This window comes from Numenius arquata, chromosome 13 (genome assembly GCF_964106895.1).
Source record: "Numenius arquata chromosome 13, bNumArq3.hap1.1, whole genome shotgun sequence".
Lineage (NCBI taxonomy): Eukaryota > Metazoa > Chordata > Aves > Charadriiformes > Scolopacidae > Numenius > Numenius arquata.
The window spans coordinates 5,505,316-5,531,675 of record NC_133588.1 but is presented as its reverse complement, the minus strand read 5'-3'; the positions used below and the strand labels follow the sequence as shown (position 1 = coordinate 5,531,675).

Sequence of the window (26,360 nt, the reverse complement as noted above, 5' to 3'; positions counted from 1 at the left end):
GCACAAGCAGGAACATGGGAAGTTCCATTCAAATATGAGGAGAAACTTCTTTCCGGTGAGGGTGCCAGAGCCCTGGAACAGGCTGCCCAGGGAGGTCGTGGAGTCCCCTTCTCTGGAGATCTTCAAGACCCGCCTGGATGCAGTCCTGAGTGATGTGCTCTGGGCAATCCTGCTTTAGCAGGGGAGTTGGACCAGATGATCTCTAGAGGTCCCTTCCAACTCTGAGAATTCCGTGATCTCCTCGTGGGCTGGAGCACGAACAGAAAGAGCTGGGTGTAGGGTGAGCAGAGCAAGTATAGAATCATTGAATCATTTAGGTTGGAAAAGACCTTTAAGATCATCGAGTGTGTGTACCGGCAGCACAAGGTCTTGCCAGGCTGAACGCCTGATTTAGGGAAATCTGATAAAATCCTAGTCAGTGGTGGTGTTTTTCATCATGTACTCTCAAGTGCTTAAATCAAATGCATGGGTGGTGCTTGATTTGCTGTTGGGTTACTCAACACATACAAATGCTTCCCATAAGTAAAACAAGCACTTTCATGCACAGGCTTCGGACTTCTGGTGAAACAAGGAGGTGCGTGCCCGGCTTCTCAGCGTATCTTCGGTCAGAGTAGCTGCATGCGGTTTGGATTAGGGAGGACACGTACGTTAAAGCGCAGGTTGCAATTGGATTCACCGTGTGCATCATGCATAAAAATGAATTATTCAGGAAAAAATCGTAGGCACAAATCTGCTTGCTCCCTGAAAAAGCCTCTTGGAGCAGTCCTCTCTGCTCTCTGTAGCTGCGTACGTAGGCTGCCAGGTAGAAGTGCAAGGATGTGACTGGAGTGCAGATGCTTCTCTTGTGTCTGTCTGATAAGATCCAGCGTCCCTCTCCGTCTCGTCCTGAGTCATGGCATGGCACAGTCCTGGCAGTTCCCTTGTGACAGCTTGTGCAGCTCCCGAAGGCCGTCATCTGGGTTTTATGGAGTGAAACCGGATCTTTCCCCACAGCCTCCCCTAGTCAGAAATCGCTTCTTTTGGAGGGATTGGGAGAGAGAAACAAGTTTACCGAGGGATGAAGAGGTTGGACTGAAGGCGGTTTGAGAGAACTTTTAGGAAATATACTGTAAATGTTATCTAACAGTATTGTTTGTGCTTGCAGAGTTCTGGAATGGTGCCAACCTTCCCGCATGTTTTGTTTAAGCAATTTAAGGATGACTTCGGAGGCCCGCTGGTTCCTACACGTGCAAGGAAAGAGCATGTGAACGTGTTCTTGTGAACCGTTTTGTTTTCTCCAGTTCTTACCTTCTGTTTGGGACTTGGGCACCTATTTACCTTGGCGTGGCTATATAAGGAACAGAAGTTTGGCGGACTGTTTTGGGTAGATGGGGATGTCTATATTAAGTAATAGGAAGAGTATGTCATTCCCTCTTGTATGCTTGCTGATTCCTGAGAGCTGATACATGTTTTCTGTAGCGGTATGCAGTTGAAAAAAGAGAAGATCTCATCCTGAATCTTTATTAGCATTATATTAAACTGTGGGGTTTTTTTATTATTATTTTTTTAATTGGCAAACTGTTAGTATAAGGTCAGTTTTAGGAAGCCTGAGGTTGTGATGTGGGTCCTAGCAAATAGATGGGGACCCATATCATGAGAGCATATTGTTGCATTTTTCTCTCCTTCAATTTTGGGAATTTGCAAAACAACTTTAAATTGTGGTTTTGAGGAGCTGTATATGTAACCTTGCCATCAAAATAGGCAATAATATTACACTTCAAAATTCTTTTTATTGACCTTGTGATTTGATTGTTCAGAATATGTCTCCGAATATGGGGTATGTGCTCCAAAATAATGCGTGTGCCAAAACTGAAGAGGTGACTTCTGCTTCAAAGTTCTTTGTTTATGTTGCATGTGATGTAAAACAATGGCTCCTACGCTCTTTGCTGGATGTTGGAACTGGCAGCAGTAGCAGAAGGTGGCCCAGAGCCAGGTTAGGTATTGTGTTGGGAGGTGTGTGTGCTGGTAGTGATATAGCGACGTAACCAGTGAAAATCTTGCATAATACATATTATGAGTAAATAAATACTACTGCTGTTCTTTGTGAGCAGTTTGCATGCTAATTCATTATCTGAACATGCTAGGATTTCTTAAATTATGAGCGTTTATCTTTTTGAATTATCTTTATGGATGAACTGCCAAAGACTGCTCAAGATGTCGGTCATGTTTGAATATTGATTTCTATCCCTTTGCCTAGAAACTGGGGCTAAAGAAAATATTCCTATAAGCCAGAATAAGAGAGTGAACTGGATGCAAGCTTCAGATATTTTCCCTAGGCTGCAAACGGCTTTACAGAGGGAGCAATTTGAACTTTAATCATTTTGTAACTTTAACCTACAATAGATAACGCAGCAGGAATTTTTTCCAGGAATACTATGAACTTCTGATGTCAAAGCAAGAGATAGACGTGGATCGAGGCAGCAGAACTCATTTGTAAGTTTGTACAGGAACCTCTCCTACAGATCTCTAGAGCCTGGTTTAAATCTTTTCAATAACTTTGTATTGGTGATGCACGTATGTTGTATCACAATCGTGCAATTAATGTGTTAGTATTGCTGCATTCAGTACAGGTCTTTTGATACCCGTTGTCCCCGATGGTTGTCTTTCTGACCCTTAAAGCTGTGTCACAGAATTTGGGTGAGACTGAGCAGTGCAGCCTGTGAACTGATGGTGTACCCTGGCCACCTTCAGGGCAGGGGGGGGTCTCTGAGGGTAGGGGGAAGCTCTGAGGGTAGGTCGCAGGTAGGAGCTACTCCAGGGCAGTTCCAGCCCGTCAGCTCAGCGTGAGGAGGATCCGGCTGCGTGACTGGGTCTGAGGATGTCTTATGCTGGTACATCAGCAACATCTGTTAATTTACTTCCTCCCGTGGTGACAATTAAGATTATTTGGCAGCCCTCATTCCAGATCAGCCTCCCTGACGGTCTCATAATGTCCTCCATGGCATGAGAACTGCATCTGAATTATTCAAAAGCGATGTGCAGCTAAAGAGGCACAGTCTTGCGACAATTGCTTGAGAAGGCTTCTCGGTGTGGAATTCTCCATCACCGTACCGTATTGCATACATCTTGCAATTTTTTTTTTTGCATTGCATTTTAAAGGATTTTTACTGGAGAAAACAATGATAGCAGAGGCTCAAATAAGCAGAGGCTTAGGATCGAAGTGTCTGTGCGTCTCCACTCTTCTGTCTTGTCGGCATGATTTATTAGGGGGGAAATAGCCAACACTATATCAAAAATATTGTTAGAGAGCATGGAGGAAATAGTGTTGTGATTCTACAAGTAATGGGATATAACAGTGGGCAAATGCAAGCATTAAAGTCCTATAGAAACTTCTAAATTGGGGAAAGGAGAGTGGTAGAGGAGGAGGTGTGAAGATGAGTAGGAACATTGGCTCGTCATCTTCACCCAGTGTAGATTTACTTCCAGGTAGATTTAAGTGCACACATTTAAAGTGTCACGTGCTTTCTTAAAATCACTTTGCTTATGGGCCCAGTAAAATCTGAAAGAACTTGCATTAACCTGTCACAAATACCAAGTACAGATAAGCCCTTCATATAATGTCGTACTGTAATTAGAGTAAGAATACCGCTAAAATACAGCGTGCCGGAGTTTCTTGCTGTAGTCTGATGACTAAGGTGTTGGTCTTACTGTTCCGTGTCAATGTGTAGCCTGAAGATAGCGAGTCCTTAATCAAAGCTTGTTGACCTTGCCTGACCTCGTGATGTTGTGATTGATCTAGACTGAGGAAGTGAGATAACATAACTTTCTTCTTAAGGTTTTGTCTCACTGCATTAATTTTAAAGCTGTTCACTTCCTCGGTTACTTGAGGAACAGCTGATACTTTCTTATGTATTACAAAAAGCAAAAGTTTTTGTTTCGGGTTTTTTTTTGTTTGTTTTGTTTCAAGGGGATTGTTACAAAAAGCATACTCCCTTATATACATTTACATTCCTTCCCTTTCTTCCTCAGTGAGGTTTTGGCTTTAATCTAAAATAAGTATGTGTATCGTTTCTGAAAATTGTGTGAAGTTTTACTCTGGACTTGTGCCTTGCACGAGGTCTTTATCTCTCAGGTATTCAGAGGCACTCCTGGTCGGAAAGCTTTCCACAGCTGTCTTCAGTTAAACGTAGTGCAGTGAGGGGACTGTCTTGATCTGAATATAATGTTCTTGATTGCAAATCACACAGTCTTGGGTCCATATTGAGCCAGGCTGAAAAAATGAGATCCCGACAGTTTATTTAATTTGATTTTTGTGTTCTTACGTCACACTCGTGTTCAGTTGGGTGATTCACCTCTTGTGCTTGAGGATCTTCTATTTACTTAGCCTTCTGGTTGTGTTTGGGACTCAGCGTCTGACCCTCATTCATCCCTGGGGACTTTTCCTTGTAGTGATCATACTTGGCAGGTACAGACAGAAGAAAATTTTCATGTTGGTTTTTGCCTTGAAGAGCTAATTCATTATTTGAGATAAGCAGCTTCTTTACATGTACCTCTGCTTCCAGCATCAGGTGGAAGAGAAATTAGCCTCATCGAGCTGTTGGATTTCCTCTTACAGGATGGTTTTTGCGATTAGGTAGAAAGGACAATACTGTCTTGCTTTTGTTGCTGTCTTTTAATTACGTTGTACGTCAGCTGCAACTGTTTTCTTAGCTAAAATCTATCTAAATTTGAATTAACTAGGGATCTGCTGAAGCTACCCTTGTTACAACTTGGCCAGATAGGTGGTAAAAGCGAATGCGTCCATGGCAGTAAGTCGCAGTGTCACCTCCTGAGATAACAGCACATTGGAGCAAAGGAAGAGGAAAAACCTGTGTGATAACAAACTTCCTCTCTCCTTTCTTGTATAATGTGGTATTTGCCTGTAGGCATTAAGTCACTGAGCATTATATGCTGGAATAGTTGACTGCAGCCTTTCCTCCTTTGAAGCGTACCTGCTTCAGGCCTGCTGGAACATGCTCTTTCTGGTTGCTATTGATTCAGCGGTTTGTGGGGCTCGCAGCGACCCTCCAACTCTTCTCTGATGGCTGGTCTCCACTGCTGCCTCTTCTGCTCACCTTTTTGGTACAACAGACCCATTTGCTTAATCTTCGAATTATTATTGAAATTATTTGGAGAGTGGTTTCGGTAAGTGAGTTGGCTGGATCTGGGGTGGGTCTCAGAGCTCTGCTCAGCCCCTCACTCTCCATTTGCTGCTTTTGTCAGCAGACTGCACGCAAACGTGTTAACGCACAGCTTCTGGGTGGCGTGAGGAGCTCTGCCATGCCGGGGGCGTCCCATCCTAGGGTGGCTTGCAGCTTTCACCTGCCTGGTATTAGGCCTGGGTCAATTCTGAGGTTTTAGCTCAAACCATTATTAAGTCCCTTCTTTTTTACCACGTGCTGATTCTTTTGTCCTTATGTCCAGGCAGAACCCAGCAAGTGAGGTAGTTGCATGAAATAATTTTTAAGTTCTCTTTCAGCATACGTTGAAGTCTCTGAATTTTAAGATTTTGGCCAAATGGAATGTATTTCAGTGTAGTATTTTCTAGACTTGTATTGGTAGTTTTCTGGCAGATGTACTAGCTGAAGCTTTGAGGGGAAGAAGAAGATAAAAACTGTGATTTGATCCACAGGGTTAGTCAGGAACGGCTTCTACAGATACTTTGAAGGACGAGACCAGTCACCTACATTGGAGGAGGAAGCGTTTCTTCCAGGTCCTGACGTTGAAGCTCTTGAGCGTGCATCTCGATCACTGGACTAATAGAGGTTACCTCGGGAAACATTTTTCTGTGATCTGCTTAGGCATTGTCCCTTTTTGATGGTTATTGTTTGTAGCTTTCTATCTCAGAGTGAGAATCAGAGCAAAAGGAGGTTGGTGACTCTCCAAAGTATTGTGCAGGTTGAGTGCTACTGCTCCTGGCCCGTGGTTTTTCTGGTCTCTGTAGATCCTGCCTTGCAAGTGGGAGTATCTGAGCACAAGAAAAGAAACCAGAATGAGAACAAATAGTTTCTAATATATACCTTTAAGGGAACATACTGCTGCATGGTGTGTCCCAAAATGAATACTGCGTTGTTTAGCCTGAACATAGTTCACTGTGCAACCTGTACTGTAAAGATAACAAATCATCAAAGTCAAAAGTTACCTGAAATGCTCCTTGTACCTTGCCATGCTATGAGTGATTGTTCATCCTCCTCCTCCTTTAAAATGTACCCGCTTCAGTGGCTTTTGAGCATTTGGAAGCAAGGGGGAGAACTGCTCCTGGGATTTGGATTTTGCCTGGATATGACAGCAACGTGTCTAAACTTGTATTAATATTTTAGCAGAGTGTCACCAAAGTGCAGAAACAAATAACTAAAGGGTAATAAGCTTATTCTGAACATATGCTGAACAGGTAAGTTGGGGTCACTGACCATTTTGCTTGAAAAATATAAATTTAGCATACAAACTTTAAAACCTTGTGGTTTTGATAGCAAGTGCTAATTTCAAATCTTTCCAGAAGAAGTTCTGGATACTTCTAATATAGGAGATGCGACCAAAGTGACTTGTGGCTCCAAACTGTAAATGTTAGAAAATGTTGGGAAGCTTTAGGAACCTGCATTGACTTTCCAGGCAGCATACTGGCACTTCAGCTTTAATTTGAAAACGTTCTTAAGCTGGAGCTGAAAAGCTATTAGCAAACTGCAGCTGTGGCTAGTTATTTGAGTTAATATTTTCATATGACATTATTTTAAGTTTGATCAAATGTGCTACTGAAGCAGAGGCATTTAGAGTTTTATTCTGTTCCTGGTCGTTCTGCCTCCCTAGCAGCTAAAAAGCAGGCTTGCTGCACAGACGGTGGCTTTCTGGAGTTAGCAGAGTGCGCTCTCAGGTGCGTGTGACTGGTTTGCAGGGACAAGTGTGTCAGCAGTAGTGGCGGCAGGTAGGAACTTGGACTTTAAACAGCTCTTTGAGTTGGCTTTGAGGTGAACAGCGTAAGCCTGGGGTTGTGGTAGTGTTTCTCTTCCTTCTAAGGGACTGGGGTGGACGTTTGAAAGTTTAAATCAACTGTGATGGAAGCAGACAGGAGTTAATAATTACATTGCTCTCCTTCCTTTCATTTAAGTAATCCTTCAAGTCAAATAATTTATCAAGTCATAGACAAGAAGAATATTCACCAGGCAGAACCCGCTGTGTGCGTGAAAGTAGAGGACGTTTCTCCACGCTCTTCTGGGTCAGAAAACCCTGGTCTGAGCCCTGTGTGAGGTTTGCCTGGCTTCGTGTTGGGTGACCAGCCACACACGCAGCCGTTTACGTGGTGGCAAAGGTCTGTGGTGTGAGTTTTTACCTCCCATCAGAGTCTCCAGATGGGGATTTTTTTTTCCCGAGCGCACGTTGTCCATGGGAAGCGCTCATCGGAAGTCGGCCTGCCGGGAGCGTGTGAGTCTCGCCTCTGCCCAGATAGCACCCGTGTCATTTATTGTCAGGTCACAGACTGTGTGTTTGTGTGATAATGTTTACTGCACTAACAAAATAGTAGCAATATACTGGTGATGTGTAAAGAACCATCCTGATAGCCTGGCTTTATGAAGACCAACAGAAAGGCATATTAGCTGACCTGCTGTAACCCTCAGTTCTGCTTTAATAGTAACACCCCTAGTGATATTTGCAAAACAGATCTAATACACTTGTTTGGTTTTTTAACTCTGATCTCCTACCTGTTGTGCTGGTACAGAAGGGGTCAGACCTACTTGCAAGCATTTGCTGGCTGTAGCTTTTGTTACAATCCTAACGTAAACCCAAACATTACTGTGTTATCGGGAAAGTTCAGCTAATATAAATTGAACTGATGCTGATACCGAAAGTTACTTTTACTTCTCATTAAGCTCTTGTTTAAAAAAAAAACAACACCAACTTGTAAGCTGTTGTTTGGTCTTTTTGAGTGAGAACCTTTTAAGTAATGGGAATTGGCAGGCTGAGGCTGAGGAATTACTAATTCCTAACTACAGGAAATAGATACTTTTAACTTCTCTGTGGTTTTAGCTGTTTGGAAACTTACCCCAAGTTGTAATTACAGAATGTATGAAGTGCATGCTAACAGTTGCACTTTAAACTTAAAGGCTTTTAAAAAATATATATCTGTATTTTAAATTATGAGGTTGCAAACTACATAGCTGCTCTGTATATGTAACTGTTCCAACTAATACTTTTGTACAAGCGAGCTCAAGAAAAGCGTGGTGGTAGTATTTTATAGGAGATGTTGGAATTACTGGTGTGTTTCAAGATAATTAGATATTACGGGAGTTGAAGCCTTTTTGTCATTATGAAATAAAGCAGCTGTTTCCCATCTCTGCTCTTCCCACTTTGTTTTTCCTGCATAAAACCTCTCCTGCTTCATCTTGTTCTTTTGTTAGTACTTCTTCGTTTAGCTCGGTTGAGGTAGCAGTTTCTCTTAATTTTTTTTTTTTTCCCCACTCTTCTGTTAGCAAAACTCATGTCTGTCTTTGGCAACGCATTGCCTGGGAGAAGAGAAGCCGGAGACTCTCATCGCACTTACTGACAGAGATGGGAAGGAGAGACGATATGTAAATACTTTCCAGGGAAGAGATAGAAGGCTATTCCTACACGTGTAGTGATTCAGCTAGATTGTTTTCATGTACAGTATGATTTAAAAAATACCCAAACGAGCAATGGGAAGTAAAGGTACTTTTTGAAATGGTCTTTCCAGTTGGTATTTGATGGTTTTGCTGGAAATGTTGTAAAAACAGAGAGCAACTGTGGTGGGGGGGTTGCCAGTGGACCAGTCGCAGAATTACACTTCATATTGCTTATTGGTAGGACTATTTCAAGCATCTGACTTAACATTAAGGTTCAGTAGGACTTTTTTTCCCTCTTAAAATACAAATTTCTGTACGAAAAATTCTAGTACATCTGAGTGTATTTTAGGAAGACAAAGCACACATTGCAATTTATAAACGGACAAAAAATGCTCGCCTCTACCTTGATAGGAAAAGAGAGTCTCTTACTTCTTGACTAAAGAATGCACTCCGGTGTTTTAACTAGAAATAACTGGAATCAATCTAAAGAAGATAGCATTCATCCTGATTGAAGCAAAGTATCTATAAAATAAATAAAAAACTTAAAAGATGAGGATAACAATTTAAATAATCGAAAAGAACTGCCCACATTGCTTCTTTCTCCTGTATTTTAATATGTCTCTACTACACCTTGGCCGTTTCCATAAGGCAGGGCTATTTTAGTGCCTTTTATGGTGCAGTTAAGCCCGTAAATTAATGTTAAATCCAGAACATAAAAAAAACCCTCCATTAATTTGAGGGGCTCGGGGGGATGGGTGTTGATTGGGAGGAAGAAAGAGGGGACTACGCAATATGCTTTCAAATATTTGCACAGGATAGAAATCGTGAGTCTTGTACATTTAGGGGCATCTTTTTTCACTCCACAGCATTTGGGAAATGGGCATAACCAGTGAAGTGAACAAACTAACTCCATTCAGAAATGTGTTCTCAAGTTCAGCATCGGAGTGATTAGATTAATCCTGAGAGGCATTAGTCCTGAGAACACGATCTGGGTTCCTGAATCACTTACCTGTTTGTGAAAATTTTGCCCTCCCTTGGTCCTAAAAGCCAGTTCTGTGAACTAATCAGCAGACGACAGATACTAGTCGGAAAGATCAAGCTGTTCTTGGGTAAATGCTGAGAGCTCCTCAAACGCTGCTTGGGTGCCGGAGGTGGTCTTCTGGATGTAGATATGCTGCTCGAAGGTGTTTCTTCCACTGGCTCCTTTTCGCTCCTTGCTGTCGGGGTGGAAGCGATGAGGGGGTCCTCCTGGGGTTCCCCCCCCTGCACTTGGGGGAAGTTGGTGGTGGGATTTGACTCGGCTGACTTTGCCATAGATGGATTAGGGAGGTTTGTGTAATCCTGTTATAACAGACCTTGTCGCTGGGAAGCCGGGGGGGTGGTAACAAATGCCTGGGCTATAATGGAAGGGGGCAGAAATAAATCTCATTTGCCTAGCTCTCTGCAAACTGCAGTTCTCCATTTGCATCTTAGGAAACTGTTTGTACAGTGGATATCCTGATTTTTAGTGATGTTTACTAATCATATGGCAGCGGAATACCTGTTTTTTCTGCATGTCTGTTTTTAGGTAAACTGTGAAGAGGTGGTCTGTAAAGCTGTTTGTCAGGCGGGGGAACTGAACTGAACTGAACTGAACTGAAGAAAAATGTGTGTGATCAAAAACCCAGCTCCTTAAGCTTTCCTGGTTTTGTCAGGTTACTAATATGGACATCTTTGGGGATGTTTCATTTTAAAGCTCCCATAGGGCATATGTGACTCAAAATACGGTTACTATGTGCCGTGTAATATACTGATAGGGTTCAGTAACTAAGCATATGAAAAGCGATGGTCAAAGTCTGTGAGGCTTTTGAAAATTGTTTGCTTTATTATGCGCAGTTTTAGTTTCTTATGAGGCCTGATGTATCAGCCACCATGAAACTTAACTGCCTATTAAATCACCTGCAGATGCAGTTAGGTGGTTTTTCAGTAGCTTAAAACCTAGCAAATATTAAAAGAATTTGTCTGCTCCAGAGGACCAGGTGGTAGAGAGAGGACCTCAGCAGATGCTTCGTATTTACAGTTCCCTTCACTACTCCAGTGTTTGGTTTTGCTTGAGTTTGTAGGTGGGAAAATAATTTGTGATCTTTACACTGTTTGCTGTTGTTCCTGCTTTGTTACTCAACACATGTAGATGGGAATAGTAATCTAGAAATCATTGTATTAAGCTTGTGGAAGATTAATGTTAAAAGTGAAAGTTATTTTGGGAAGCTGTTGTGTTCCCCATCTTGTAGAGTGTCAATGTGGCTTTTAAAATAAATACTAAAACAGAAATAAATGAAATAGCGAGGGGGAGAGGGAGGATTGGGGCTCTCTGTCTTTCCTTTACCTGAGTTACAATTTTGTTCAAAACTTCTGCAGGACCAAGTAGGTCGCACACGGGAGAGGGAAACGCTTTGCTGAGTTCATGAAACTTCCCAAGGATCAGAATTTCCTGCCATAATTCCTTTTTTTTTTTTTTTTTTTTTACAGTTACAAGAACAGTACTAGTCTTTTCCTTAATAAAGCACCTCGGGAAGCTTCAAACTGAAGTTCTTCTCTCTTTTCCTGTGCAGTGTTAGCTTTCCTCTCCGGAGTGGAGGGGTGGATGCAGTTAGGACTCTCTAAGTACTGATGCTTTCAAGAAGCTAAAATACCTCAGGTTCCTCCTTCACATTCTTCCCCAAAGAGAGTTATAAACCTGAAATTCTACGATATTTCTCTTTGTTGCCTTTGATTTTTTTTTTTTTCTCCAGACATAAAATGGTAGGGGCGACAACACTGTCCTATAGGAATTATTCATCCGAAGAAAATTCAGATACAAAAGGCTTATTCGGTGCTACAGGGGTACATTGCAAATACCCTATCCAAGTGTGAGTATAAAATCAATAAACTCTTAAATCAGAAAGGGTTCATCTTAAAGCATAGAGTTTGGGAAGGCCGAAATCACCTGCGTGTTCATTGCTTACTTCCGCTCACTGTCGGCAGAGGTTCTAAATAGTTTAGATTTTCATCATTCTGAAAATGAAGCTTCCTTCAGAAAATCCTGCCAGAGTAACTTGTAGTGCACAAACGCTACGTGATTTTTTTGCATATGTTTAATATGCATTGTTTTAAATTACCTTCAGTGATGTTGCAAATGTCATTTCCTTTGCAAAGGAATATGTATGCCCAAGGCAGAGGAAACTCTTTGGGGTGGATGAGCAGAATTTTTAACTTGGTCATTTTTAAGAGTTGGGGCAGAAGTTCTGGGTAACACTCTGATGAGAGAAATTAGAACATGCATGCCTGCAGAATTTCTCCTGTGAAATGAAGGGTGAAGAAGAGCCAGAGGAGAGTGGAAGTATAACACAATTCCAGAGTTACAAAAGCAGGAAATTTTTCAATTAAAACTTAATACTCTTGTTAGTATAATACTGTATAGTGGCGTGCAAAGACAACGCTTAACTGCTGTCCTGTGAGCAAAATCAGAATTCTCTTTATGTGGCTGGCTGCCCCGCTCAATGGGACTGTGCTGCTGCAGGGGAGGTCCAGGGTCTGGTCCCGGTCGGGGCAGCCACTGGGATGGCTGCCGAGCGCTGGGCACTGGTTGTGGTGGGCTGGCTTCTCCAAGCTGCCCGAATCTGCTGGCATGACGGGGGGCTAAATGACATGGTCATTTACTCTGCATCGGCGTCCTAGCGCAGAGAAGTGAAACCTGTAGGATCTCCAGTTGGGTTTCATAAAGCGACATGCCTCCCAGTGTCACTCCTGGTTCCAGTTCTGGATGAGCTGTGCTGCTTGATGTCTCAGGCAGCCGAAGGGTACAGTCCCTGTATCTGTCTGTATGCTGTGCATATAAAACAGAAACAACATTTTGTTCCTACGTTATTATTTTTTAATTGATTGCCAGAGGTGCAAGAGTAAGATTCCTACTCCAGTATAACAACATCTTGGCTATAAGTAGCTTGAGAATCCCGAGTTGCATGTTTAGAGCCCACAAGTTGTGCTATAGAATAAAGTAAGGCGTGATCAAACTTAAGAAGGAAATGTAATGTGCTGTGTTCCGTGCTTGATCCTGGCAGACTTGGGTTCCTCGTGGTGCTGTTCCGTAATGTTACGGTGGGAAGTCCTTCTTGGGATTGCAACTTGTGCAGCCATAATTTATTTTTTAATGACTGCATCGCTATCTCTGTCAGGTAAACGTAACAGACACTATAGTCCAGTAAATTTAGTGGCTTCTCTTCTCTGTAATTGTGTTCAATCTGTGAAATTCTGATGGAATCAGCTTACCGGGCTTGAAAACAGGGTGTGATGCAGCTAGCGCTTTGTTATGAAACATACTCAGAGAAAGTGTAAGAGACTATTTTATTTTTCTTTTTCCCACGTGTTAAGATTTTCTGAAGTACGGGAAGAAAACCCGCTCATTTACTGCTTTTTGCTGTCACAAATACAGTAAACTAATGCTCTTACGCATCGCAGAGAACTCTCTCCGTGCATCCTAAGTGGGTCTTGGGTGTCGGTGTACTTCAGTATGACTATAAAGCCAAATGACATAATCTCTCCATGGTGAAATCAGGTTTATTACAGTGTAATTCCCTTCTAAAAACAAGTCTCCTTTTAAAGACTTCTATCTAAAATAACTAATGAATGTAATGGCATTAAATAATAAAATAGTGTTATGATGCCAAAAATAACTTCTTGGTCTCTTTGATCTTCATTTTGGCTAAAGATACAAAATTCCACTAGAGACTCTTGTAAACAGATTCCATTAATCCAAACAAATTGTTTTGAAAACCAGCAACTATAGTAGATGTTGATTAAGACAGTGAATAACCTTGAGTTTTAATTTTTGATACAGCTTGAGTTAACTCCACATTAATTGGAGTCGCGCCTCTAAGTCACGTTGTACTGCTCTGAAATCTGCATGTGGCTACTTCTGTTTCTCGTGGCTTTAATTAATCATTCTCTTATTTCTTGGCAGCAGCCGTTATTGGGCAGGGAAATACGGTTCCAGGTGTAGTCTGGAGCCTTTACAGCTTCTGCCTGCCTTCTGCATCCTGGGGCTGTGCAGCCCGGGCGGTCCTGGCAGCACGGAGCCTTGGAGCAGATGGAACACAGATACCTCTGTAGTATTTCTAACTGGTGTGCCGGTGGAGACGTTCTCTAGTAGTCTTTAAGCCTTTCTTCCATCACGGGAAAAGTTCAAATTTTGTTTTTCCTGCATTATTTAGTAACATTCAGTGTGTGTGTGATGTAAGTTTGTGTGTGTTTGCATGCTGCTTAATTTTTTGTTTTGCTGTAAAGCTTTACATGAAGAATAAGAATAAGCTTTACAGTAAGAGTAAGAAGGATCCCATTGAAGGAGATGCAGACGTGTGATTTGTGTCTGGACAGAGAAATACACCTGGTTCCGACAATGCATCATTACTTTACGTGCTTCTAAAGAATGCACCGATTGATTATCTCGATTATTATAGATAATCTCAAATTATCTCTAATAGAGATAATTCAATAGACTTAATAAAGAGAAGTGCCCTGAGAACTGCGGTGTCTGTACGGCTTGGCCCTTTTTGCACTTTGGGGACCTCATTTCTGATTGCCTTGTTCTTTCAAAGTTCCCTGATGGGACAGGGGAACAATTAGCTCCCATAAAGTGGAACCCCAGGAGCAGCTGGGCCCACTAATGACGGACAGTATGGATTTGTGCTGTGCCATACATGAATTTCTCCCCCGAGGATAGTCTCTCCGTATTATCCCAGCATGTCTTGTGCCGTTAAGTGCCCTCAGAAAACATGGTGCCCCTCCTCATGGCACCCAGTGCATGCGTGCTCTCGGTCTTACGTTACTAAAACATTGCTCTGGGGCAAATCTTGTGCCTGGTGGATGTAACAGGTCTGTTCCAGCTGGTCCGGAGGAGCAGAGGCAGAAAGAGGGCTCTTGCTTGGTCAGTTCCCCACAATGAAGCCTGCAAAGAAAGCAAAGAGTTTGCCAGACGTGACAGGAAGCCTTGGCTGACTCCCAGGTCTTCCTGTAAGCTGGTTCACCAAATTACAGCTGAAAAATAATTCATGTTTTCTAGAGTTTGATTATCAGGTTTTTGCCTGTTTTCCCTGTTGCTCCTGTTTTTTGAATGCTACCTTAATGGTCAAGCACACGGAGACTAAATTAGCAATTCAGTGCGTGTGACTGGCGGTGGGGATGGAGAGTGAACTTGGTTGTTGGAGTGCTCAACTTGTCCTTTATCACATACTTCTCACCCGGATGCAATTCTTGCGATGAGAGGATTGCTGTAAGAAGGTTGAAGTGCCCACAGGCTGAATAGCAGTGAAGAATAGAAGAACAGGAGGTGGCTGAAAAGCCCAAGGCGGAGGAGTTGGTGCCCGTGTAAGGGATGGCAGTCGTGGTTTGGAATGTGCACGTTAACCCCAGGTCGTAAGCTTCCAAGGAAAAGCAAGAAAGCAGCTGTAGGAGGAGGCAAGAAATTTTGTAGCAATGTCAAAATAAATGCAGAAAACAGCATTTATTGGTATGAATATTGCAGCTGCGTTGTTCAGAACGCCCTTGTGGTACCCAAGATGCTGTGTGTGAAGAGGACTTGGTGCGAGTGTGGTAGTAAAGGGGGGAGATGAGGGAGATGACACCTTACGTTTTTGCAGAAGATCTTCTGGGGGGGGATTGTGTTATTTTAGTTTCTAGTTGAAGCATTTGTAAGGCTCCCTGTGTAGGCGTCAAAGGAGGAAAAGCTTCTCCAAAGGTTGATTTAGAACATCTAAATCGGGTATCTGTCTGGATCTCCCTTTGGAGGAACTCCGTCAGAGGAGTTTTTCTCTTTTCATTGGCCTGTGGTGATGGCCACCACAAGTTGCTAGGCCTTTATGACTATTCCCCTGACTGTGTGTGGGGAAAATTCCAATAAATGCTCAGTGAAAAGTAATGTAAACATTTTATTCCTCTGTCTCTGAGAGAAAGAAGTTTGTGTTGTTCATAACGGTGCGCTATTGAAGAACATAATGCAGACGGTTTGTTCCTACCCTGACTCTGTTAAATATGTCTTTCAGATATTTTAATCTCTTTTGTGGACACCTGTATACAACTTCCAGTTATTAACATTTGATTTATTTAAGTGTGTGTGCGGTGGGGAAGTATTAAATTCCACATCTCATCTAAGGGCTTGCTTTTAATAAATTGCCCTCTTCTGATGGTCCCTCAGAGCTTTAAGGAGAGATGCCATTGTACTTGGTAACTAGAAACAATACATTTTAAAAAAATAACTAGCTATTACTGTAATGGTCATTGCAGGAAACAAATGAAATTAATTTCGCTACTCTGTGCCAGAGTTCCTCTGAATTTTGCTGGACTTAAAGGACTGTATCTGGTTTTTTTTAAATGCGTTGTTAGTCAAGACGATGATGATGTGTTTATGATATTACAGCAGCATAGAAATTTGTGGCACTGTATGAAGACATTTTTATTTCAGCTCTAATCATAGGCAGTCTAAACGTAGCTCACTGACTGTGAGAAGCACATGTCGTACGGTAAACTGTCAAATATATGGGTTAACTGTCTGTCAATCAGTTATTCTTCTGAGCCACCGCTGCTGCGTGTGTACTACTTATTTTCTTGTTATGGGGAGAGAGTGCACGTTCAGTTTAGCGTCTTCTCTAAGCAGTAAAAGAAGCAGTTTTTCCAGCTCTGGTACTGGCACAATTACTATCAGCCTTTTCAGAAGCTCGGTGCTGAGTACAGAGTGATGCCCGAGGCTCCCTGGCTTGTGCCAAGGGAAGCGCTGGCTGAAAACATCCCGTTTCAGTGTTTGGGAAGTGCGTACTCGGGGATTACAGCTGCGGTCGTGGTTAAAGACTGAGCCATTTCTGTTCTACGCTGGCATTAAAATACGGAGTGTGACTTCCAGTGTGAATTGGAGGCGCTTGGATTTAGGTTTGCTTCCGCGCTTTTAGCAATTGCCGTACAATATTGACCCATGGCATAAGAAACTCACATGCAACTAAACGTTACGAGGTGGTGTGAATCTGGATTTTTGTTTTAATTGCATGCTACCCTTAACTAGATCGGTAACTAGGAGCTTAAAAAGCAAGTTTGATTAGAGTAGTTGCTGTTTCATTCTCCTGTGGGTTTTTTTCCTGACCTTCTCTTCTTTTTTTTTTTTTTTTTTTTTTTCCCTTTTTTAGTCTTCATGAAGAAATCATTGACTTTTATAAGTATATGTCTCCCAGACCTGAAGAAGAGAGAATGCGGATGGAAGTGGTGAACAGGATAGAAAACGTTATAAAAGAACTCTGGCCTAATGCAGATGTGAGTAAGACCCTGTTATATTTGTTAAGACACTGTTATATTTGTTAATATAACAAAAGCAACCTTTTATGCCTGTTTACTTCATCAAGTATTGAATAATGAAAATACTGTTTATTTTTCTATATTAAAACCACCCAATAATAAAGAAACCCAGGGCACCATCCCTGGAGGTATTCAAAAGACGGGTTGACATGGTGCTTGGTGACATGGTTTAGTGGTGGGGCTTTTTTTATCAGAGTTAGGTTGGTGGTTGGACTAGATGATCCTAAAGGTCCCTTCCAACCTTGACAATTCTATGATTCTATGATTTCTGGTCAAATGAGAGGCGATCTTTATTTCTAGAATAATACATGCCAACATTTTCTATCACACACAGAAACAAAGAGAAGCTAGACCTACTGTAGTCAAAGAAAGGGCATAAGGTGTGGCAACATTTAGTCTCATTAATAATTGTTTACTGAGATTAATGGGAACATATCAGGCATGCTTGTAAAGTATGGTATTTAAAGGAAAATCTTCTGAAACTCATAGCTTCACTGAAAAAGTCTGTAGCAGGGCTTCTAGTCCAAGGACCAGTGGTCTTGAATCAGTCTATTAAGGTGGCACTGCCACGTTACGTAGACCATGTTATTTTTAATGGGCAGTTAAATTAAACTGACATATCTTACAAATTTAAAGGAACAAGTTTTTTGTACAGCAACAAACAAGTCTGTAGATCTCCGTATTGAGTGTAAAATCTGTAATGCCTCTTTCCACTGACGATGGGTTTTTGCTCGTGCTTCATTCAGTCAAAACAAGAGTTTCTCCTGTGAGAAGAGCTATGCTTTTTTTTTTTTTTTAAGGTTGGATTAAAGAGGAGCCAGAAAAGTTGGTTTTACAACTCAGGATGGTTTTATGGAGACGCAGTTGGATTTTTAGCATAATTGAATCTAACAGGGTGTTCATTTCCAGAATGCAAATTTGTAGCCATAATTATCTATCTGTAGATAACAGTGGCTGAAAATAAGGACTTGTTAGCCAGAACAGCAAATCAAATTCAGACAGCAAAATCTTTAGTATAAAGAATGCTCTTTGATCCTGCCAGGGTAAAAGATAGTGTTTTGACATGAGTGACTTAGATCCGAAATGAACAGTGGGTTTTCTTAACCTATTTTTTGGAATGTGTTTTTTAGAAACTGGCGGAATATGACAGAATATGAATGCTGTATAAGCTGTATGTATGTGGTGTGTGGGTTTGTGTGTAAAATACGCTCACATTTTCAAGGTGGTTCATGTTGTTATGGACAACGTATTAGTGACGTGTAGTATAGCAGGAGCACGCTCCACTCGGTGACAACCACCTCTGCACAGGTATAGCGAGTTGGTAGAGTCAGCGTCTGGTAATGTTCTCTTTGAGCAAAACCAATAACCTTTCCAAGGGAGGTGTGGAAGAGACTTCAGCATCTCTCAGGGGTGTTACATAGCTCTCCTCTGACCCAGGTGAACACTGCTGTAGGCTCTAATCGGGAGCAGGAGTAGTGGGCTGCCAGCAGTAGTGCTGGAAACACTGCGGGTACGAAGCAGTGCTTACTATCATACGCCCTGCCAAAGCCTTGGAGTAGGGCATTTCACCAAAATAACCAATTGCTTCAGCCTAGAGAAGATGCTGCTATTTCCTGGACAAGTTTGTGTGCTGCAGACTTAACAAGTGTAATGGGGTGGATGGATTTGCTACCGGTAACACGTGGAATGGGGAGCACAGGAACTTAGTGCTTCCAGAGATACTCTGTAGGACAGACTTGATCTGTGAAAGCTAGGTCTTTTATATTAAAAATAAATTTACATTTATGAAAACATGTATTGTCAAATTTATTGTCAAATTTGAAGTATTCTGTGATCCTATTTCTTTTTCAGTAGTTGCAGACTTTTATCCATAGAATCATAGAATTGTCTAGGTTGGAAGGGACCTTTAAGACCATCTGTCCAAGCATCAACCTAACTCTGATAAAAAACCATCACTAAACCATGTCACCAAGCACTATGTCAACCCGTCTTTTAAATACTTTCAGGGCTGGTGCCTCAACCACTTCTCTGGGCAGCCCATTCCAAGGCTTGATAACCCTTTCAGTGTAAAAATTGTTCCTAATATCCAATCTGAACCTCCCCTGGCGCAACTTGAGTCTGTTTCCTCTTGTCCCATCACCTGTTCCTTGGGAGAAGAGACCGACCCCCGCCTCTCTACACCCTTCTTTCAGGGAGTTGTGGAGAGTGAGGTCTCCCCTCAGCCTCCTTTTCTCCAGGCTGAACGCCCCCAGCTCCCTCAGTCTTGAGAAAATAGTTTTTCTTTAAGCTACTGAACCTGTTTTTTGTAGCCGTGATCTGTTTAAGAAGGAGAAGCAAATGACAAGCCCAAGCCCACGGTGACAGCTGAGCACCGAGCTGGGCTGTAGCGGGACTGGGGAGAAGCACACACCCTGCAGTTGAAAACTGAAGTTCACTTTTCAGTTAGCGCCGGCTCAGAGTGCTGTGGCTGCCTCTCTTCACTGTTCTTGAAAACATTAGAGAGCAAGAGCATGCCAGTTCCCTCTTCTCAAGTCAGTAACCGCTCTTCAAAGCCCAACTCTGCATTTTGCCTGCTGTTGGTACGTCGGGGAAGAATTCTCCTCTTGTACACCCTTCCGTTTTCTGGAGGCCAGGAGGGAATGGACAGTGACAGCAGTGTGCCAGGTTATAACCTGGAAATTACTGTAATGGTATTTTTCTAATACTTACTTTAAAGATCTGCTTGGGAACTGAACCGCAGAACTCAGCTGTGTTCAACTTTGACAGTCTTTTGTTGTAATTTTTCAGTTGTTTGAGTTAATCACTAACCCTCTGGAAGTCTGTGTTGGTTTAGCTACTTGTAAGATTGAAGTTTTGAGTACCTGCTCTGAGAAGGTGGAGGGTTATCTGGTCCAATGTCCTCAGCTTTAGCTGTAGTGTAAAGCGATAAGTTAATGTTTAAGCTGTTCATTTTGAGCCATGGATGCAGGGAATCCAGCTAAAATAAACTGGTAAGTTAAACATACACATTTAGTTTGTAGTTTCTCACTAAATAGGTAGGTGAGATGTACTCTATATAAATCAGATACCAAGAAAAGGAAAATGAGGCTTTGTGAATCTAAATGTATAGAGAGTGTGTGGAATGTGGCTGTGCACATACTTTGTTTTTTTTTCCTGTTCCACTTCGGAAAATGCTGAAAAAGCAGATGGAGGGGGGGGGTTAAAACTAGGTATCCTGAACTGTTACTTTATTTATAGAAGTTAGCAATTGTGTCATTTGCTCTCTTACTCAAGGGAATGTGCTTAGAAGGAAACATTCCTAGTAAGTGAGAACTGTTCTTGGCATCAGCAAGGCTCTGACCATAAGAAAGGCTTTAATTACACTGAAACGGAACAACCCAAAACAGTAAATGAAAACATTTTAAGACAAAGTTTTTTGACTAGTTGAATATGAAAATTTAACTCTTGAATAAATGAGTACTTACACAGTGGAATTTAGGATACATTAATCATAACGCCCTCAGCTTCATGTCTATTATGTGGCCTTGTAGATGTGAAAAGAAGCAATGTTGCATACTTCGTGTGCTTCAGTTATGAAAATACTATGATTGGGAATGAAAGTAGAAAGATGAACTCTACTGAATTTGACAAACTTCAGAAAATTCTACTTAGTGATGTAGAAGGAAGGGAAATTTAAATTGGCTGCAGATAGATTGTTTTGTTTTGATGGAGGGATTTTGGTAGCAAGGACTTTCCAAGCTTTTGTGGTTTTCCAAGTTGTGTTGTGCGTAGTGAGGACGTATTTGGACACATACCCGTAATTAAAGCTCCTTCAGGAACTTCGGAATTTAACGTGAACAAGTTCTCAGAAATGTAAGATAAACCACGCAGGAGTAGGAGTACGTGACAAGCACTGTGAATCTTAACTTATCTTACGAATGCAAATACATCTCTCTGTCCACATAGAATAAAAACATAATTGGCAGTGTTGGCACACCACAAAAACTAATGCCTACGTCTCTCAAGTCATAGCAGTGTCCTGTATTTGGGATGCTTTAAATATGTACGTGGCTACAGAGCTTCAACAGTTTAAATTCCTATTCAATAGTAAATCAAAAATTCTTTAAAATTTTTGTTCTGATTTCCCCGCTCTTCCACTTCCATCTTTCCAGATTTGATGAGAGAGGGATTGAAGTGTGGGTGTGGGTTTCTTTTATAATAATTGAGTGGTTTTCATACTCCAAATTATTGTACAATAGCAGATGTTGCCTCATTCCTTTTGGTAAAGGTCATATAAGTTGTATCAGTAAGTTTATGAATACTTTCAGGGTTGTTTATTCACTAAAGGCTCGCTTTGCTGTTCAGCTGAACACACTATTTTGTTTGATAATGTGAAAGCACATTCAGTTTTTTCCAGACCCCATCAGTGGTTGATTTATTGTGCAAAAGCACTTCGCAGATGTTTTTGGTGGCCAAATAAATCCTTGTTTGACTGAACCCAGTTTCACAGAGGACGCTTATATTACTGTCCTGGATTAAAAATAGTAATAATAATTATTATTACATTCTTAGCTTTGTGATGCCTTTATGCTTTTGTCAAGATCTAGTAGATTATCGACGCTAGTTCTGTGGCATCTCTTGCATTCTTCTCTAGTTCGAGAAGCTCTGAGCTTTCAACATTAAGTTTACTGCCAGTGTGCTTTTTGTTGGCGCTGAGGGGGTAAAAGAGTGAAGTGATATAAAATAATCAAGAGGAAGCACTCGTACTGCTGCTTGGTCTACTCAAGTATCAAGACGCTTCCTTGCAAAGCATCATCTCTTCCCATCTCCCCCTTTTTTTTATCCAGAAGGGCAAAAACTTAAAAAGTGAGTCACTTGACATACAAATAGGTGGCAATCAAGCTAGTGCATGAGACTCATTAAAGCAGAAGACACAAGTCTGTAAGGTGGCTCCAGGAAACGCATCAGAAGACTCTCTGGTTGAAAATTAGTCCAAACGTGTAGATATTTTTACTTTGAAGTCTCACCAGTCCCCCTTTGAGACTTAGTGCATGAGTCTGACCTCCCTGCGAGGCTTGGCTGAGTTAACGAGTGTGGTTTCGGACAGCTTACTGTGGAAACCCCATCATGTAAGCCTTCAGCGCTAGTCAAAATCCCGCACAATAAACTAAATCTGTGGCACATGAAACTTTCTGAAACTTTTTTTGTTTGTTGTTTAATCAGAAATAAAACAGAGTTGTGCTACTTGCCCAGAGAAGTTGTGGATGCCCCATCCCTGGAGGGGTTCAAGGCCAGGCTGGATGGGGCTTTGAGCAGCCTGCTCTAGTGGAGGTGTCCCTGCCCAGGGCAGGGGGGTTGGAACTCGATGATGTTTAAGGTCCCTTCCAACTCTAACCATTCTATGGTTCTGTGATTCTGTGCTCTGTAACTCAGGAAAAAAAAAAAAGGTATCTGTAATGCAGAAAAAAATAATAAAGCATGCAAAGCATATTTGAAGCATTTATTTAAACTTAAGCTTAGAAAATATGTTTAGAAACTAAAGAGTATACTTCGAGATATGAAAGCAAAAATAAATTGAACTGATACTGGGTTTTTTAATGTTCTGTCATTCTTAAATGTTTTAAAATCTTGTGGTTTATGGGTTTTGCTAAATTTGGTCGTGGTGAAAATTTTTACATTTCAAAGAAGGTTTTGCAATAAAAAAAGGTCAAAGTTATTAATGTTTTGTGGGTGATAAGAATGACGGTTAGCTGTTTATACTGCATTGAAGATGTAAGTGCTTTACTAGAAAGGAGTACTTCTGCCTGTCAGCAATACCAAAACCTGCCAATGGAGGGTAGCAATAACCAGCCTTTACAGGCAACTTAATAGAACTTGTTTGTCTTCTGAAGCCTGAAAATTTGTTTTCATATATTTTGTTCTTGTGTTTCAGGTGCAGATATTTGGAAGTTTTAAAACTGGTTTATATTTACCTACAAGGTTAGTAATTTTTCAGTGTAAATTCTGTACAAGAGAAAAAAACCCTGTACCTCTGTAGTGATTTATCAGATCTCCCAGTATCTATGTTACTTGTGGGTATACTTGTTATATTAAGAACGTGTTAAGTTATTAATGCTCTGAAAATTGTACAGAAATATAGTAATTAAGACTATAATACATGTGTCTATATAGATTTTACATATATCGGTAAAAGATCTGAATTACCATGTTGTCAAAAAAGGCTTGTTTTGTGATTTGGCTTCATTAAATGACTGAACCAAAATAAGAGGTTGGCCTTAAAAGAAAAGCTAAATTTTATCTCCACAGACAGTTAAATTCAAACATTTAATGTTACCTCGTTAATGTTAACGTTAACACTGAAGAGAAAAGATTACGTAGAGAATTGGGGTTTTTTAAGTCTTTTTTTTTTTTTTTTGTGAAATCTGTACAATAGTCAGCCTCTACCTTTTCCAAGTTTATCACTAGCTTTCGTAAAAGTCGTTACTCAGTGACACTGGTATCTTCTGTGTAGCAATTGTAAGTGTTTTTGACAATTAAATAGAATGAAAGGCTTAAATGGCTGCAGGGGATAAACACATTTAAACAGCGTAAGTCTCAGGTCCACGCTTGAATTGAGTTCCGTACGTCGGGAACAGGAGGAATTAATATCTGGTACTGACTGCAAGTGATGGGTACCCGAGTCGTTGTTTCATCTCTTCATATTGAAGGCTCTTTGAAAAAGAATGTATCTGACAGATGCTTTAGTATCTGCTTCAGTCTGCGGAGCTGCAGGAAAGCTGCATTGCTCGGTTTCCGTTTGGAAAGTCAGAAGTGAGCTGTACGAATACACGTTGTTTTCACATTTGGCCTCGTTCTTGGCCTTTTTTTCATCGATTTTAAATAGGCTTGATTAAACTTGGTTGGATGCCGATAATGCAAGAGAGATATTCCTGTCCATGTGACTGATAGCAATAGCTCTTTACTAGATTTGCTCGATGGTTTTGAAACTGATGTATTGAAACCACTTTGCCGTTGTCTGTTTCGTTACATATACTGCCTTTCCTCCCTAGTTGTTTCAGCTGAGCTTTTGGAGGAGAACAAATGCAGATACTTTACACACAGGACATGAACCCACAAAAACCCTTCCTTTGGCAGTTCTTGGCAAACTTTCAAAATAACCAGCGTTTTTGTGTTGGTAATTAGTTCACGGTTGCCTTGTATGCCCTAGGTGTTGCCCACCCATCAGTAACAGTGCAGTTAATGTAGATTTCAGGTCCTGGGATTCAGAAAGACCTGCGGTGTGTTTTTAATTTTGTTATTCTGTGTTAGAATTTGCTTAATATCCTTTTACTTAAGCTGACACCGAAGGTTTGGGCACATGATTGTTTATCTGCTGGACCTCTTGTTATTTTGCTATCCTCATCCTCAAGGTGACAACGGAGCTGCTTTTTTCCCTCGTGGTGTGCAATCAGAAAAATGTCTCCCGTTGTTAACTGTCGGCGTCAGGAGTGGGTTTAACGCTAATTTAGTTCAGAAGAGAAGTGTCCAGCAGCATTTCCTGCTCTGCAGGCAGGTTTTGAAGGTGGCTTTCTGAAGCTGGCTGGGTGCTGCCGGGCCGTGTCAGCGGAACGGTGTGCAGCTGGGCTGCTGCTGGACTTGCCCGTGCCGACGCCGCTGGTTGCCAGCAGATATTTCATCTCACGCAGATGTAGTTTCTTTGAGATTGTTACAGCAGTGGTGTTTGTGAATCAGCAGACCTGTAGAATCCATGAGGGAACAAACGGTATTCCTACATTTTTCCTACATTTTCTGTTACTCAGTTTTCCATAGGACGGAAGCGGCCGGCTGGTGTAACTATAGGGTTATATGCTCACCTCCTTTGTGTCCCCAACCAAGCAGGGGATATCAAAGAAGTAGTTGGGGAGTGAAGAGGACAAAGCTCAGGATCTCACAGTGGCCTTCGCTGCCTTCAGCTTGGACACCAGTCCCCGTTTGAGTTTGAGTTCAGGCATTGAATTAGGGCGTGAGCTCCTTGTGTAGTCAAATGAATGTCTGTCCGTACAGGGGGGAAGTGTAGCAGGATGGAAACACCTCTGCAAGGAGCTCAGTTAACGAGTGAAGTTAATTAGATGGTTTGATCTTATTTAACAGCTTGTTGCTTCCTGAAGTCAAAGTTGCCAGGTTTTACTTGCTCTTTCCATACTCTCTTGGCAGTAGAGGCTGGTTACCGTGTGCCCGCTGCTGCTCTGGGCACACAGAAAACCAACTTGGAGCTGCAAAGAAGCAGAAAATTACCCCAGAATGTTTTAAGGGTTTTTTAAAGAGGGAGGAGGAGGGGGGAGTTTGGTTTCTGCCAGGCCCATTAATACGTTGAATTGATTTGCCGTGGATGAGACAAAGAGCAGACCTAGAGCAAAGGAGGAGACCGAGCCACGCACCTGGGGTGGAGGATTGGGAACAGGACTGTCCCTTTCGGTGACAAGCTGTTAAATCGGCCTTACTGATTAATACAGGCCACAGGTGGTGATTCACAGCAAGCTCCTTTCTTGCTCTGAACTGGGGAGAAGCTGGTCACTCTCTGCTGGCAGTTTGGCCCGAGGGGACTAATGTCTGTCCCCTCCCCTTGGTAACCCGAAATGCTCTGTATTCCCCCGAGTGCAAGAGTTCATCCCCACCCCCTTTCCTCAGAAAATAAAGAATAAATTATTTGGTTAAGCTCCGTTCTGTCAACTTTATTCTAGTTGTGTGTGGACGTCAGTTGTTTATCTTTTAATTTGAATAAATCTGTATTTTCTTTCCATTTCAGTGATATTGATTTAGTTGTGTTTGGAAAATGGGAGACGTTACCTCTTTGGACCCTGGAAGAAGCTCTTAGAAAGCACAATGTAGCAGATGAAAACTCAGTAAAGGTTTTAGATAAAGCAACTGTAAGTTTGGGGGAAGAGGGTATTTCTTCGTTCTGAGTTAAGTTTCTAATCAAAGAGAGATCTTGGTTAAAAGGATGAATTTTCATAAGCAGAAACTATTCTATGTATAAATCTGAAATAGAACCAATAGGACTGTTTTATTTAGTACCTTTTTTATTACTGGCAAAATAATCGATAGTGCTCCAACAGAAGCGCTTCTTCTGTTGGGGAAAATCATGGGATTTTCCGTTCTGCACAACATACATTAGCTTTTAAGTGAGGTTATACCCGTCATTGTTGTGAATTAATGTGATTAGACTTGGGAATTTCTGGCTGAGTTTGTACATAAGTAAATGATTTGGTTTTTTCTTACTCCGAGTAAGCAGACATTATACTTTTTCACATAGGAGTAGTAAGTACAGCCTTGTATAAATATGTAATGGTATGTCTTAATGCAGGATAGGATTCATTTCATTGTAACTTTTGCTAATTATAAGAGTATATAAGAACGGTGGGGTTTAAACAGGTGTCTCATTGATGGCCGTTAATGGTA

General features: G+C 41.5%; 1 protein-coding gene across 2 annotated transcripts in view; it reads left to right on the top strand.

Moving 5' to 3' along the window:
• Positions 1 to 26,360, top strand: part of TENT4B (terminal nucleotidyltransferase 4B) — a 42,495-nt gene that overhangs the window by 5,751 nt on the left and 10,384 nt on the right. For both annotated transcript variants that reach the window (XM_074157876.1, XM_074157877.1), the window contains exons 2-4: positions 16,778 to 16,901; positions 22,855 to 22,901; positions 25,708 to 25,828. In XM_074157876.1, the coding sequence (XP_074013977.1) occupies positions 16,778 to 16,901; positions 22,855 to 22,901; positions 25,708 to 25,828 (292 nt within the window). The remainder of the gene's footprint in view (positions 1 to 16,777; positions 16,902 to 22,854; positions 22,902 to 25,707; positions 25,829 to 26,360) is intronic.